The 14,835-nt window shown below is 48.1% G+C and overlaps 2 protein-coding genes across 3 annotated transcripts in view; one reads left to right on the plus strand and one right to left on the minus strand.

Annotated features, from left to right (window-relative positions):
- The window catches only part of LOC307019546 (chromodomain Y-like protein), a 14,496-nt gene extending 494 nt beyond the window's left edge, over positions 1-14,002 (plus strand). Inside the window, 6 exon segments of the mRNA XM_079650548.1 lie at positions 5,601-6,133; positions 6,135-6,405; positions 6,480-6,652; positions 6,750-6,960; positions 13,189-13,332; positions 13,411-14,002. Of these exon segments, the coding sequence (XP_079506674.1) occupies positions 5,601-6,133; positions 6,135-6,405; positions 6,480-6,652; positions 6,750-6,960; positions 13,189-13,332; positions 13,411-13,569 (1,491 nt within the window). The 3' untranslated portion in view covers positions 13,570-14,002.
- Positions 13,932-14,835, minus strand: part of rpp40 (ribonuclease P/MRP 40 subunit) — a 19,532-nt gene continuing 18,628 nt past the window's right edge. For both annotated transcript variants that reach the window (XM_079650554.1, XM_079650553.1), the window contains one exon: positions 13,932-14,778. In XM_079650554.1, coding sequence (XP_079506680.1) covers positions 14,583-14,778 — 196 coding nt within the window. In that variant the 3' untranslated portion in view covers positions 13,932-14,582. The remainder of the gene's footprint in view (positions 14,779-14,835) is intronic.

The raw sequence follows: 14,835 nt of genomic DNA on the forward strand, positions 1-14,835 counted from the left end.
ACATGCGCACTAAATGACTGCTATCGTGTCAGTAACGGGACCTTAGCACATATATATGTGACAGGGCTGCCAACATTTGAGTTCAGCTTGTAGTGAGATTTTTTTTTGGTGAACCGAAAAAAGAAACGTTCATGTGTTTCAAATGTATTGCACATGTACAAACTAGGGTTTCCCATTAATGTACCGGGCGCTACAGTGGAATACACGGTACAGTACCCGCGACTCTTACAATGAAGGCTCGATAATCAGCTCAAAGCATATTAAATGGCATATAGGTGTAAGCAGAGGTAAAGTGCTATTTTATAAGTGTGGGGGGGATTTTTTTTTTAATATTGAAGTTAAATGCATCAACCTGGTGCACTTTGAGAGCAAAATGAATTTATGGATACATCTCTCAACACCCATATGAAATAGAACTGTAAACAGATTTACTTTTTCTTTATGAATATTTTACAAATCACTCCCCTTTTAAACTGTATTCTTGTTTTACTGTCATATAGTATTTCATAACTGTTTTTCATTTATTCTCATAAATGGTGACCAAACCGTTTGAGAGCCACTGAGATAACTAGACTAAAGTGAACTATCTAAACAGAGAGTCCCTTACCTCACTGAGCTGTAGTTATCTCTCTCAGTCTGACAGGACAGAGCTCTCCCTCTCATTGTTTGAGAAACAGCTTCTAATATCCGTTAAGCTAACCAGATGCTAACAGCAACAATGCAAACAGTGAGTTTGGTAGAAATATACTGTATAATAGTAAAGTTATTTAAGATGATGCCATATTCATTGAAGATTTTACATTATAAATATTCCCCAAAATTATTCAAAAGCATATTCTTCCAAACTCCTTGCTGTAGTCTGACCACCAGGAGACTCTTGATGTGTGTGGTGAGTTATAGTAATAAGCTTTATAATAGTTATTGAATATTATTGTATTCTCTTTTTTGGGAGTTGCACTTTGCAGACGGTCCCTGAGCACTCGTTTCTTCTCCGGCTGCAGATAGAGACCAATGTGTCCAGCACGGAGTACGGCGCGTATTGGCTTTTTTTTAAAATCAAAATGTGATTGTAGTTCGTTGTCAACCGTACCACGGTACTGAGGAGACGTCATTTGTGTCTGAACAACGTTTTGTTCATGAGTTATTGATCCGTGAAATCAGAATCTCCCAATATCGTTCCAACTTTACTGAACTAAGCCAGAAGACCGTCTCATTTCGTAGACCGCTCGGGTTGCTGTTCCTTCACTTTATTTTTATATTTATATACATTTGTTTTGGAAGAAAACTTAGCGTGAGGAAAGGCAAGTGTGGCGTGAGTGCGTGAGATATGGGTTAATTGCGTGACTCTCACGCTCAATGCGGGAGTGTTGGCAGCCCTGATTATGTGATATATATACAATATATACAAATACACAATATTGGACACAGACTATAAAGGGCACAAAGTTTCATTCACTCATGAAAGTCAAACACATGTTTGTTTCCACTGTTTTATTGTGTGCCTGTCGCGATAAGCAATTAATTGACTTATCGTACGATAAATAAAAATGAGCTCGATAACTTTTCTGACCTCGATACATTTCCATTTACATGAGGATGTGACTAGCTTCAGTCTAACCTGTATATGAAGTACTTCAGTCTAACCTGTACATGAAGTACTTCAGTCTAACCTGTACATGAAGTACTTCAGTCTAACCTGTACATGAAGTATTCAGTCTAACCTGTACATGAAGTAATTCAGTCTAACCTGTACATGAAGTACTCAGTCTAACCTGTACATGAAGTAATTCAGTCTAACCTGTACATGAAGTACTCAGTCTAACCTGTACATGAAGTACTCAGTCTAACCTGTACATGAAGTACTCAGTCTAACCTGTACATGAAGTATTCAGTCTAACCTGTACATGAAGTACTCAGTCTAACCTGTACATGAAGTACTCAGTCTAACCTGTACATGAAGTACTCAGTCTAACCTGTACATGAAGTACTTCAGTCTAACCTGTACATGAAGTACTCAGTCTAACCTGTACATGAAGTACTTGTTGAGTGTGGTGAGGGGGGGGGGGTCATGAAGGAGTTTGAATGCAGTGTTGAACAGGTGGGTTTGAGTGACTTGTTGAGGGGGGGGGGGTCATGAAGGAGTTTGAATGCAGTGTTGAACAGGTGGGTTTGAGTGACTTGTTGAGGGGGGGGGGTCATGAAGGAGTTTGAATGCAGTGTTGAACAGGAGGGTTTGAGTGACTTGTTGAGGGGGGGGGGTCATGAAGGAGTTTGAATGCAGTGTTGAACAGGTGGGTTTGAGTGACTTTTTGAGGGGGGGGGGTCATGAAGGAGCTTGAATGCAGTGTTGAACAGGTGGGTTTGAGTGACTTGTTGAGGGGGGGGGCGTCATGAAGGAGCTTGAATGCAGTGTTGAACAGGTGGGTTTGAGTGACTTGTTGAGGGGGGGGGTCATGAAGAAGTTTGAATGCAGTGTTGAACAGGTGGGTTTGAGTGACTTGTTGAGGGGGGGGGGTCATGAAGGAGTTTGAATGCAGTGTTGAACAGGTGGGTTTGAGTGACTTGTTGAGGGGGGGGGGTCATGAAGGAGTTTGAATGCAGTGTTGAACAGGTGGGTTTGAGTGACTTGTTGAGGGGGGGGGGGTCATGAAGGAGTTTGAATGCAGTGTTGAACAGGTGGGTTTGAGTGACTTGTTGAGGGGGGGGGGTCATGAAGGAGTTTGAATGCAGTGTTGAACAGGAGGATTTGAGTGACTTGTTGAGGGGGGGGGTCATGAAGGAGTTTGAATGCAGTGTTGAACAGGTGGGTTTATGTGACTTGTTGAGGGGGGGGGGTCATGAAGGAGTTTGAATGCAGTGTTGAACAGGTGGGTTTATGTGACTTGTTGAGGGGGGGGGGTCATGAAGGAGTTTGAATGCAGTGTTGAACAGGTGGGTTTGAGTGACTTGTTGAGGGGGGGGGGGTCATGAAGGAGTTTGAATGCAGTGTTGAACATGTGGGTTTGAGTGACTTGTTGAGTGTGGTGAGGGAGGAGGGGGGGGGGGGTAGAGGATGAAGATGAGGGGGCCGAGAACTGAACCTTGGGGGATTTGCAGTTATGAATGCAGATGAACTGATGTCTGTCAGAGAGGTATGATGTGAACCAAGAGAGGGCTGTGATGTTGAAGGTGGTTTCAAGACGGGCGAGGAGGATGGAGTGATTGATGGAGCGATTGATTGAGTCGAGGAGGATGGAGTGATTGATGGAGTGATTGATGGAGCGATTGATTGAGTCGAGGAGGATGGAGTGATTGATGGAGTGATTGATGGAGCGATTGATTGAGTCGAGGAGGATGGAGTGATTGATGGAGTGATTGATGGAGCGATTGATTGAGTCGAGGAGGATGGAGTTATTGATGGAGTGATTGATTGAATGATTGATGGAGTGATTGATGGAGTGATTGATGGAGCGATTGATGGAGCGATTGATTGAGTCGAGGAGGATGGAGTTATTGATGGAGTGATTGATTGAATGATTGATGGAGTGATTGATGGAGTGATTGATGGAGCGATTGATGGAGTCGAGGAGGATGGAGTGATTGATGGAGTGATTGATTGAATGATTGATGGACTGATTGATGGAGCGATTGATTGAGTCAAGGAGGATGGAGTGATTGATGGAGTGATTGATTGAATAATTGATGGACTGATTGATGGAGTGATTGATGGAGCAATTGATGGAGTCGAGGAGGATGGAGTGATTGATGGAGCGATTGATTGAGTCGAGGAGGATGGAGCGATTGATGGAGCGATTGATGGAGTGATTGATGGAGTCGAGGAGGATGGAGCGATTGATCGAGTGATTGATGGAGCGATTGATGGAGTCGAGGAGGATGGAGTGATTGATGGAGCGATTGATGGAGTCGAGGAGGATGGAGTGATTGATGGAGTGATTGATGGAGCGATTGATGGAGCGATTGATTGAACGATTGATGAAGTCAAGGAGGATGGAGCAATTGATGGAGCGATTGATGGAGCGATTGATGGAGTGATTGATGGAGCGATTGATGGAGCGATAGATGGAGTGATTGATGGAGCGATTGATTGAACGATTGATGGAGTCAAGGAGGATGGAGCAATTGATGGAGCGATTGATGGAGCGATTGATGGAGTCGAGGAGGATGGAGCGATTGATGGAGTGATTGATGGAGTTGAGGAGGATGGAGCGACTGATGGAGTCGAGGAGGATGGAGCGATTTGTGGAGCGATTGATGGAGTCGAGGAGGATGGAGCGATTGATGGAGCGATTGATGGAGTGATTGATGGAGTGATTGATGGAGCGATTGATGGAGTCGAGGAAGATGGAGTGATTGATGGAGTGATTGATTGAGGGATTGATGGAGCGATTGATTGAGTGATTGATGGAGTGATTGATGGAGCGATTGATGGAGTCGAGGAGGATGGAGTGATTGATGGAGTGATTGATGGAGCGATTGATTGAGTGATTGATGGATTGATTGATGGAGTGATTGATTGAGCGATTGATGGAATCGAGGAGGATGGAGTGATTGATGGAGTGATTGATTGAGCGATTGATGGAGTGATTGATGGATTGATTGATGGAGTGATTGATGGAGTGATTGATTGAGCGATTGATGGAATCGAGGAGGATGGAGTGATTGATGGAGTGATTGATTGAGCGATTGATGGAGCTGAGGAGGATGGAGTGATTGATTGAGTGATTGATGGAGTCAAGGAGGATGGAGTGATTGATGGAGCAATTGATGGAGTCGAGGAGGATGGAGTGATTGATGGAGTGATTGATTGAGCGATTGATGGAATCGAGGAGGATGGAGTGATTGATTGAGCGATTGATGGAGTGATTGATGGAGCAATTGATGGAGTCGAGGAGGATGGAGCGATTGATGGGGTGATTGATTGAGCGATTGATGGAGCGATTGATGGAGTCGAGGAGGATGGAGTGATTGATGGAGTGATTGATTGAGCGATTGATGGAGCTGAGGAGGATGGAGTGATTGATTGAGTGATTGATGGAGTCAAGGAGGATGGAGTGATTGATTGAGCGATTGATGGAGTCGAGGAGGATGGAGCGATTGATGGAGTCGAGGAGGATGGAGTGATTGATTGAGCGATTGATGGAGTCGAGGAGGATGGAGTGATTGATTGAGCGATTGATGGAGCGATTGATGGAGTCGAGGAGGATGGAGTGATTGATTGAGCGATTGATGGAGTCGAGGAGGATGGAGTGATTGATTGAGCGATTGATGGAGTCGAGGAGGATGGAGTGATTGATGGAGTGATTGATGGAGCGATTGGCAGAGAGGTGATGCTTGAGTTGTGACAGTGCGGTCCAGGACTTTGGACAGGGGAGTAGCAGCTATTTTGAGGGATGGTGGGACGATGCCAGAGGACAGGGAGGAGGTGATTGTTGTAGTGATGAGTGGAGAGAGAGAGCAGGAAGGCAAAGCTGGAGGGGATGGGGTCCAGGGATCAGGAGACCAAAGAGGTCAGTAGGGGAGACAGGGGAGAGCTGCGACATGGGGGGGCAGATTGAGGGGGGGGGGAGTACTGCTGGTCTAATCTGTACCTGTGTCCTCAGGTGGAGCGCGTGGTGGACCGCAGGAGGAGTAAGAAGGGGGGTCTGGAGTACCTGGTGAGGTGGAGGGGGTTTGGGTCTGAGGGGGACACCTGGGAGCCAGAGTCCCACCTGTCCACCTGCATGGCCCACGTGCACCAGTTCAACCATCATCAGAGAGACCGGACCTTACTGCGGTCCACCCGCTACTGCAGCCCGCCCCCCAGGAACTGCAGACCCCTTCCCTTCAGCAGGACCTACGACAACCCCTCCCCAGCAGGTTGGGGTCTGGTCTCAGGGCCTCTCTCCGGGTCTATCCGCAGCGTGGATCTGTCCCGGATCAAGATCCTGGTCCCTAAGAGCCCCATGCCCAGCCGGCTCCCCCAGGACTCCCCCAGCGAGGCGGCCCTCTCACTGGGGGGTCCGGAAGATCAGCTGGGACCCCCCAGCGAGGCGGCCCTCTCCCTGGGGGGTCCGGAGGAGAAACCTGCAGGAGTGCAGCTGGGCCCCGGAGAGGAGAGGGCCCGCATGGGGACCCGGCCCCGGGGCCAGAACCCCCCCCCCTCAGGTGACCCCCCCCCCTCAGGAGCCCCCCCCCCCCTCAGGTGACCCTCCCTTGGTGGTCCAGACTGCTGTTACCGGGGCAACGGGCTCCCTGGGGAGGCGGCGTCTGGATGAGGGTCCGGGCTTCGATAAGCGGCTCCGGTTCAGCGTCCGGCAGACAGAGAGCGCCTACAGGTACAGAGATCTGGTGGTAAGGAAGCAGGACGGGTTCACCCACATCCTGCTGAGCTGCAGGGGCTCCCAGGACAACCGGCTCACCCCCGAGGTGAGACCCCCCCCCCCCCTACGGATCCCATGTTAACCCACTGTTGCCATGATGACTGACAGGTGTGTCCCCAGGTGATGAAGGAGATCCAGAGCGCCATGGCGACCGCAGCCTCAGACGACAGTCAGCTGGTCCTCCTCGGCGCTGTGGGCAACGTGTTCTGCTGCGGACTGGACTTCCTGTATTTCATCAGGAGGCTGACAGACGACAGGAAGAAGGAGAGCATCAAGATGGCCGAAACCATCAGGTAAGGCCCGGCGGTGTGATGTCATCAGGTAATGCCCCATGGCAGCCCTGTGTGCATCACCCATTCCATTATCACCCGTTCTTCTCCTCTTCCTCAGGACCTTCGTCAACACCTTCATCCAGTTCAGGAAGCCCATCATCGCGGCAGTGAACGGTCCGGCGCTCGGCCTCGGGGCGGCCATCTTGCCTCTGTGTGACGTGGTGTGGGCCAATGAGAAGGCTTGGTTCCAGACGCCGTACGCCGCCTACGGACAGACGCCCGACGCCTGCTCCTCCTTCACCTTCCCCCGCATCATGGGCCTCGCCGCGGTACGTTAGGGTGACCAGACGTCCCCGTTTTCCGGGGATAGTCCCCGTTTGTATTGGCCTGTCCCCGGTTGAAACTGTCCCCGGAAATGTCCCCGTTTTTTAATATACGTTAAAAACACATAGCAACGTGAAATAAAACTTTTCATGTCAGGAAACACTGGGTAAACAGACTGTGGTCAAGCCAGCCGCCATTTCGGAAAACACAGTCAAGCCAGCCCGCACGTTGTATTGCGGTGCGCGAACATCCTATGCATTACGGTAGAGGCCTGTAAAAACTGCCTTCAAAATAAAAGCGATTACTCAGTCAATAACAAATATACCTACAAAAACACACCACACATATTCATACTGGAGCTTAAAATTAAGAAATACTGTATGTACTATATAATGTGATCAATAATAATTTAAAACAAACTACGTATAACTACCACATTATTAAAATGTAAGGATACAGTTATGAAGACATATCTGACATTTCCACTGGGTGACTAATTTCAATTGATGTTGACACCATCTCACAACACTCCTAAAATAACATTACTTTCTGAAGCACAATTTAAAATGTATGCTGTTTAAAATCTCAAATTAGATCTATTGTCCATCGTATATATTTTGATTATTATTTAATGGAAACCGTCCATAATCAAAGAGTCATTCGAAGTCAATCAAAGACTTATTTCACTTCAGGGTGACAGCAGGAGACCCCATCTAGTCAATCAGAGAAAAGCAGGACAATCTGATGAAGAATTTCAAAATAAAATACTTTTTAAATCTCATATGGGCTATCGTCCTTCTGTTTTTATACAAGAATAAATAAAAAACTGTCAAATAATCAAAGACTTATTTCACTCCAGGTTGATAGCAGGACACCCTGGTGTCTACACATCTAATCACTCAGGCCCCGGCCCCACGAGGACGCATACGGCTAAACGCATAGGATTAACGCAAACGCAATTGCAAAAAAGCTTCCGTCCACACGCAATATTCACCGGATAGTGTCTGGCCGTTTCTCAATCGCGAGGAGGCTTGCTTGGTAGCACATGTCTTCCGAGTCACTTCCTTCAGAAGCGAGGCAAGAATCCTTCCTGGCATTCGGAAAACAAAGAGTGGAACAGGCTAGCAGGTGTGCAGGTGTGCTTCATATGAGAGGCCCCGCCTTACATTTTCCGCCACAGATTTGGGGAAATTGGTCCGTGCGCAAAGCTTTGTGGGGATTTGAAGGACGCGAAGTCTACCCATGTGCAGCCTGGAAATTACCCCCAAACCAAGGACGTGGCCTCGGTGGAATTCCAAGTATGCTGGAGATTAGAACAGTCCTTCGGCGCCACTCGCTGATGTAGCATCCTTGAAATATTGGCTTGGAAGCCAGTTTCCTCGAGATTGAGAAACGGCCCCTGTCCACACGAGACAGCTCCGTGTAGCTCCAACCGCTGGAGAAGCTGCAGTACATGCAGGAGCCTGTACGTGGCGCTGTAACTTCCTCCACAAAAGCAGCGAAGAAGCATGGTTGTCATGGTTACCCTTCTGTTTATTCTCTGCGGTGGGGGCCGAGGGAACCGGGCAGAGTTTTTCGCCAGTCAACGTGTATTAAAGTTTTAATCTTCCGGACAAAATTATGTGTGCCGGTCAAAGGTCTTCTTTGTTATTTATTGAGCTTTAAAACAAATGAATTATGAATCTATATAATATAATAATATAATACATGGAGCCTCTCTTTTTCCTCCCTCTCTTCTGACAGCGTCAGTGTCTGTCTCAAGCAGCAGCTGATCCAGTAATGAGTGACCCGAAAGTAAAAATAAACATATGTATAACTAGTTGAGGTAGTTTGAGAGGTAATTAAAATAGCTAAGGGCGATGATCTGACTTGAAGTGTGTGTTTTGCTCCGTTCCCCGCTGCATCACAGCGGGAGGAGCTGCAGGAGAGCAGAGCTGCGTGTCTCCGTCCTGTCAGATGAGACTTCACTCACGTTTATGTCCATATCGAGAGAAAGATAAATGATCTGAATTCAGTGTGCACTTTACTTTGACGCGGGGGTGAGCAGCAGAGGTGGGGAGAGAAGGGGCTATTGCGTCATCATTATCAGAAAATGATCGTATAGGGCGTACACACGGAGCCGTTGGACCCCCCAGAGCGTTGCGTATGCCGTTCTATCCACCTTGGGACCCGTTATCGTTTCCGCAGTTGTTTACTGTCATATTCGGTCGTCCTCGTGTGGCCGAACGGTATATATGACACTAAACAGAAACGCAAACGACCGTTTTCGTTCTCGTGTGGCCGGGGCCTCAGAGAGAATCAGGACAATCTGATGTAGAGTTTCAAAATAAAAGACCTTTGAAGTCTCATGTATGAGCTATCTCCTTTCTGTTTGTATCCAACAGTTCAAATGTTCGAATTACATTGAACCAGAATTGTCCTCCTTTTTTCTTTAACAGTGAAGAAAATTGGATATGTTAATGAGATATTGACCGCAAAACTCAAATTGTCCCCGGTTTTCATTTTGAATATCTGGTCACCTTACGGTACATGCTAACGGAGCTAGTGCTAACAGAGCTAATGAGCCAGTCTAATGTTACAGGCTAGGCTACAGATCCACCCTGATGTTACAGACTATGCTACAGATCCACCCTAATGTTACAGGCTATGCTACAGATCCACCCTAATGTTACAGGCTATGTTACAGATCCACCCTGATGTTACAGACTATGCTACAGATCCACCCTAATGTTACAGGCTATGCTACAGGTCCACCCTAATGTTACAGACTAGGCTACAGGTCCACCCTAATGTTACAGACTATGCTACAGATCCACCCTAATGTTACAGGCTATGCTACAGATCCACCCTAATGTTACAGACTATGCTACAGATCCACCCTAATGTTACAGGCTAGGCTACAGATCCACCCTAATGTTACAGGCTATGCTACAGATCCACCCTGATGTTACAGGCTAGGCTACAGATCCACCCTAATGTTACAGACTAGGCTACAGATCCACCCTGATGTTACAGACTAGGCTACAGATCCACCCTAATGTTACAGGCTATGTTACAGATCCACCCTGATGTTACAGGCTATGCTACAGATCCACCCTGATGTTACAGGCTAGGCTACAGATCCACCCTGATGTTACAGACTAGGCTACAGATCCACCCTAATGTTACAGGCTAGGCTACAGGTCCACCCTGATGTTACAGGCTATGCTACAGATCCACCCTGATGTTACAGACTAGGCTACAGATCCACCCTAATGTTACAGGCTAGGCTACAGATCCACCCTAATGTTACAGGCTAGGCTACAGATCCACCCTAATGTTACAGGCTAGGCTACAGATCCACCCTAATGTTACAGGCTAGGCTACAGATCCACCCTGATGTTACAGGCTAGGCTACAGATCCACCCTAATGTTACAGGCTAGGCTACAGATCCACCCTGATGTTACAGGCTAGGCTACAGATCCACCCTAATGTTACAGGCTAGGCTACAGATCCACCCTGATGTTACAGACTATGCTACAGATCCACCCTGATGTTACAGGCTATGCTACAGATCCACCCTAATGTTACAGACTATGCTACAGATCCACCCTGATGTTACAGGCTAGGCTACAGATCCACCCTGATGTTACAGACTATGCTACAGATCCACCCTGATGTTACAGGCTATGCTACAGATCCACCCTAATGTTACAGACTATGCTACAGATCCACCCTGATGTTACAGGCTAGGCTACAGATCCACCCTGATGTTACAGACTATGCTACAGATCCACCCTGATGTTACAGACTATGCTACAGATCCACCCTGATGTTACAGGCTAGGCTACAGATCCACCCTAATGTTACAGGCTATGCTACAGGTCCACCCTAATGTTACAGGCTAGGCTACAGATCCACCCTGATGTTACAGGCTATGCTACAGATCCACCCTGATGTTACAGACTATGCTACAGATCCACCCTGATGTTACAGGCTAGGCTACAGGTCCACCCTAATGTTACAGGCTATGCTACAGGTCCACCCTGATGTTACAGACTAGGCTACAGGTCCACCCTGATGTTACAGGCTAGGCTACAGATCCACCCTGATGTTACAGGCTAGGCTACAGGTCCACCCTGATGTTACAGGCTATGCTACAGGTCCACCCTGATGTTACAGGCTAGGCTACAGATCCACCCTGATGTTACAGGCTAGGCTACAGGTCCACCCTGATGTTACAGGCTATGCTACAGATCCACCCTGATGTTACAGACTATGCTACAGATCCACCCTGATGTTACAGACTATGCTACAGATCCACCCTGATGTTACAGGCTAGGCTACAGATCCACCCTGATGTTACAGACTAGGCTACAGATCCACCCTAATGTTACAGACTAGGCTACAGATCCACCCTGATGTTACAGGCTAGGCTACAGATCCACCCTAATGTTACAGACTAGGCTACAGATCCACCCTGATGTTACAGACTAGGCTACAGATCCACCCTAATGTTACAGGCTATGCTACAGATCCACCCTAATGTTACAGACTATGCTACAGATCCACCCTAATGTTACAGACTATGCTACAGATCCACCCTGATGTTACAGGCTATGCTACAGGTCCACCCTAATGTTACAGGCTAGGCTACAGATCCACCCTGATGTTACAGGCTATGCTACAGGTCCACCCTAATGTTACAGGCTAGGCTACAGATCCACCCTGATGTTACAGGCTATGCTACAGATCCACCCTAATGTTACAGACTATGCTACAGATCCACCCTGATGTTACAGGCTAGGCTACAGGTCCACCCTGATGTTACAGGCTATGCTACAGGTCCACCCTGATGTTACAGACTAGGCTACAGATCCACCCTGATGTTACAGGCTAGGCTACAGGTCCACCGTAATGTTACAGACTAGGCTACAGATCCACCCTAATGTTACAGACTAGGCTACAGATCCACCCTGATGTTACAGACTAGGCTACAGATCCACCCTGATGTTACAGACTAGGCTACAGATCCACCGTAATGTTACAGACTAGGCTACAGATCCACCGTAATGTTACAGACTAGGCTACAGATCCACCCTGATGTTACAGGCTAGGCTACAGGTCCACCGTAATGTTACAGACTAGGCTACAGATCCACCCTGATGTTACAGACTAGGCTACAGATCCACCGTAATGTTACAGACTAGGCTACAGATCCACCCTGATGTTACAGACTAGGCTACAGATCCACCCTAATGTTACAGACTAGGCTACAGATCCACCCTGATGTTACAGACTAGGCTACAGATCCACCCTGATGTTACAGACTAGGCTACAGATCCACCCTGATGTTACAGACTAGGCTACAGATCCACCCTGATGTTACAGACTAGGCTACAGATCCACCCTAATGTTACAGACTAGGCTACAGATCCACCCTGATGTTACAGACTAGGCTACAGATCCACCCTAATGTTACAGACTAGGCTACAGATCCACCCTGATGTTACAGACTAGGCTACAGATCCACCCTGATGTTACAGACTAGGCTACAGATCCACCCTGATGTTACAGACTAGGCTACAGATCCACCCTGATGTTACAGGCTATGCTACAGATCCACCCTGATGTTACAGACTAGGCTACAGATCCACCCTGATGTTACAGACTAGGCTACAGATCCACCCTGATGTTACAGACTAGGCTACAGATCCACCCTGATGTTACAGACTAGGCTACAGATCCACCCTGATGTTACAGACTATGCTACAGATCCACCCTGATGTTACAGACTAGGCTACAGATCCACCCTGATGTTACAGGCTATGCTACAGATCCACCCTGATGTTACAGACTAGGCTACAGATCCACCCTGATGTTACAGACTAGGCTACAGATCCACCCTGATGTTACAGACTAGGCTACAGATCCACCCTGATGTTACAGACTAGGCTACAGATCCACCCTGATGTTACAGACTAGGCTACAGATCCACCCTGATGTTACAGACTATGCTACAGATCCACCCTGATGTTACAGACTATGCTACAGATCCACCCTGATGTTACAGGCTATGCTACAGATCCACCCTGATGTTACAGGCTATGCTACAGATCCACCCTGATGTTACAGGCTATGCTACAGGTCCACCCTGATGTTACAGGCTATGCTACAGATCCACCCTAATGTTACAGACTAGGCTAATGGTCCATGCTAAGTGTCCATGCTAACCTCTGTGTTGTGTCTCCAGGCCAACGAGCTGCTGCTGAGCGGCAGGAAGCTAACGGCTCAGGAGGCGTGTTCTAAAGGGCTGGTGTCTCAGGTGCTATGGCCGGGAACCTTCACACAGGAAGTGATGCTGCGAGTCAGGGAGCTGGTGACGGTGGATCCACAGGTGTGTGTGTGTGTGTGTGTGCGCTTGTGTGTGTGTGTTCGTTCTCATCACTAACGGGGTCTCCTCTTCCCACTGCAGGTTCTGCAGGAGTCCAAAGCTCTGATGAGGAACACCAGCCGCAGTGCTCTTGAGCAAACCAACGAGCGCGAGTGTGAAGCTCTGAAGAGGGTCTGGGGTTCCTCGCAGGGAACTGACGCCATCCTGCAGAACCTGCAGAGGGGAACCGAGCTCTGCTAGAACTCTGAGTCACCTGCAGCTCACCTGGAGAACCCTGAGTCACTGACACTTGAACACTGACTCCTCTAAAGGACGTCTGTGCTAAGCTAACATTTTGCCCCGCCTCCAGTCTTTTGTGCTAAGCTAGGCGAACACACATACACACACACACATGAACTGAAGGCACTGTGGAGGGCGACCTTTGACCTCCCTGATGGATTTCTACAGGAAATGAACTCCGTGACTTCCTTTTTCCTCTGCTGGGCGCTTCAGGTACTACAGTGTTCTGAATGAACTCCTGGAGGAGACCCTGTTCATTTGTGTGTTCAAAACTTTATTGAACCTTAAACTTGAACACTGTTTCTCCATTAATAAAAACAAGGTTTCACAACAGATTTATTTATTAGTCAAACTGAAATATAAAATTAAACGTTATCACCTGTTGAATGTTTAACCTGTTTCATTATCACAGGAGCACCTGTACACACACGACACATTTACACTTTATAACTCATCATGGAGCCGTGGGGGACAGGTGTTTACAGGGGACAGGTGTTTACAGGGGACAGGTGTTTACAGAGGACAGGAGTTCAGGGGGACGGGTGTTTACAGAGGACAGGTGTTCATGTGTTACAGAGGACAGGAGTTCAGGGGGAAGGGTGTTTATAGCGGACTGGAGTTCAGGGGGACAGGTGTTTACAGAGTTCAGGTGTTATAGGGGACAGGAGTTCAGGGGGACAGGTGTGTACAGAGGACAGGAGTTCAGGGGGACAGGTGTTTACAGAGGACAGGAGTTCAGGGGGAAGGGTGTTTATAGCGGACTGGAGTTCAGGGGGACAGGTGTTTACAGAGTTCAGGTGTTACAGGGGACAGGAGTTCAGGGGGACAGGTGTTTACAGAGGACAGGTGTTCATGTGTTACAGAGGACAGGAGTTCAGGGGGACGGGTGTTTATAGCGGACAAGTGTTACGGGGACAGATTTCCTGCGCTCCTGCTCTCAGGTGTTCAGAGGGACAGGTTATAGCGGACAAGTGTTACGGGGGACAGGTGTCCTCTGCTCCTGTCCCCAGGTGTATTCTGTAGGTCTGGTCGGGGAACAGCAGCAGACTGTAGAAGTTCTCCCCCCCCCTCAGGACGCCGTGCTCAGAGACGCCCCACGAGACCGGACTGTCCACAAAACCATGGACCGTCAGAGACGCCCAGGTAGAGAGGCTCTGCTCCAGGTGACACCTGGGGACAGGTGGGAACAGGGTTGGAAAGGTGAGAGTGAGGCAGGACCGTTGAAGA

Source organism: Notothenia rossii (assembly GCF_949606895.1).
Source record: "Notothenia rossii genome assembly, chromosome: 9".
NCBI classification, from domain to species: Eukaryota; Metazoa; Chordata; class Actinopteri; order Perciformes; family Nototheniidae; genus Notothenia; species Notothenia rossii.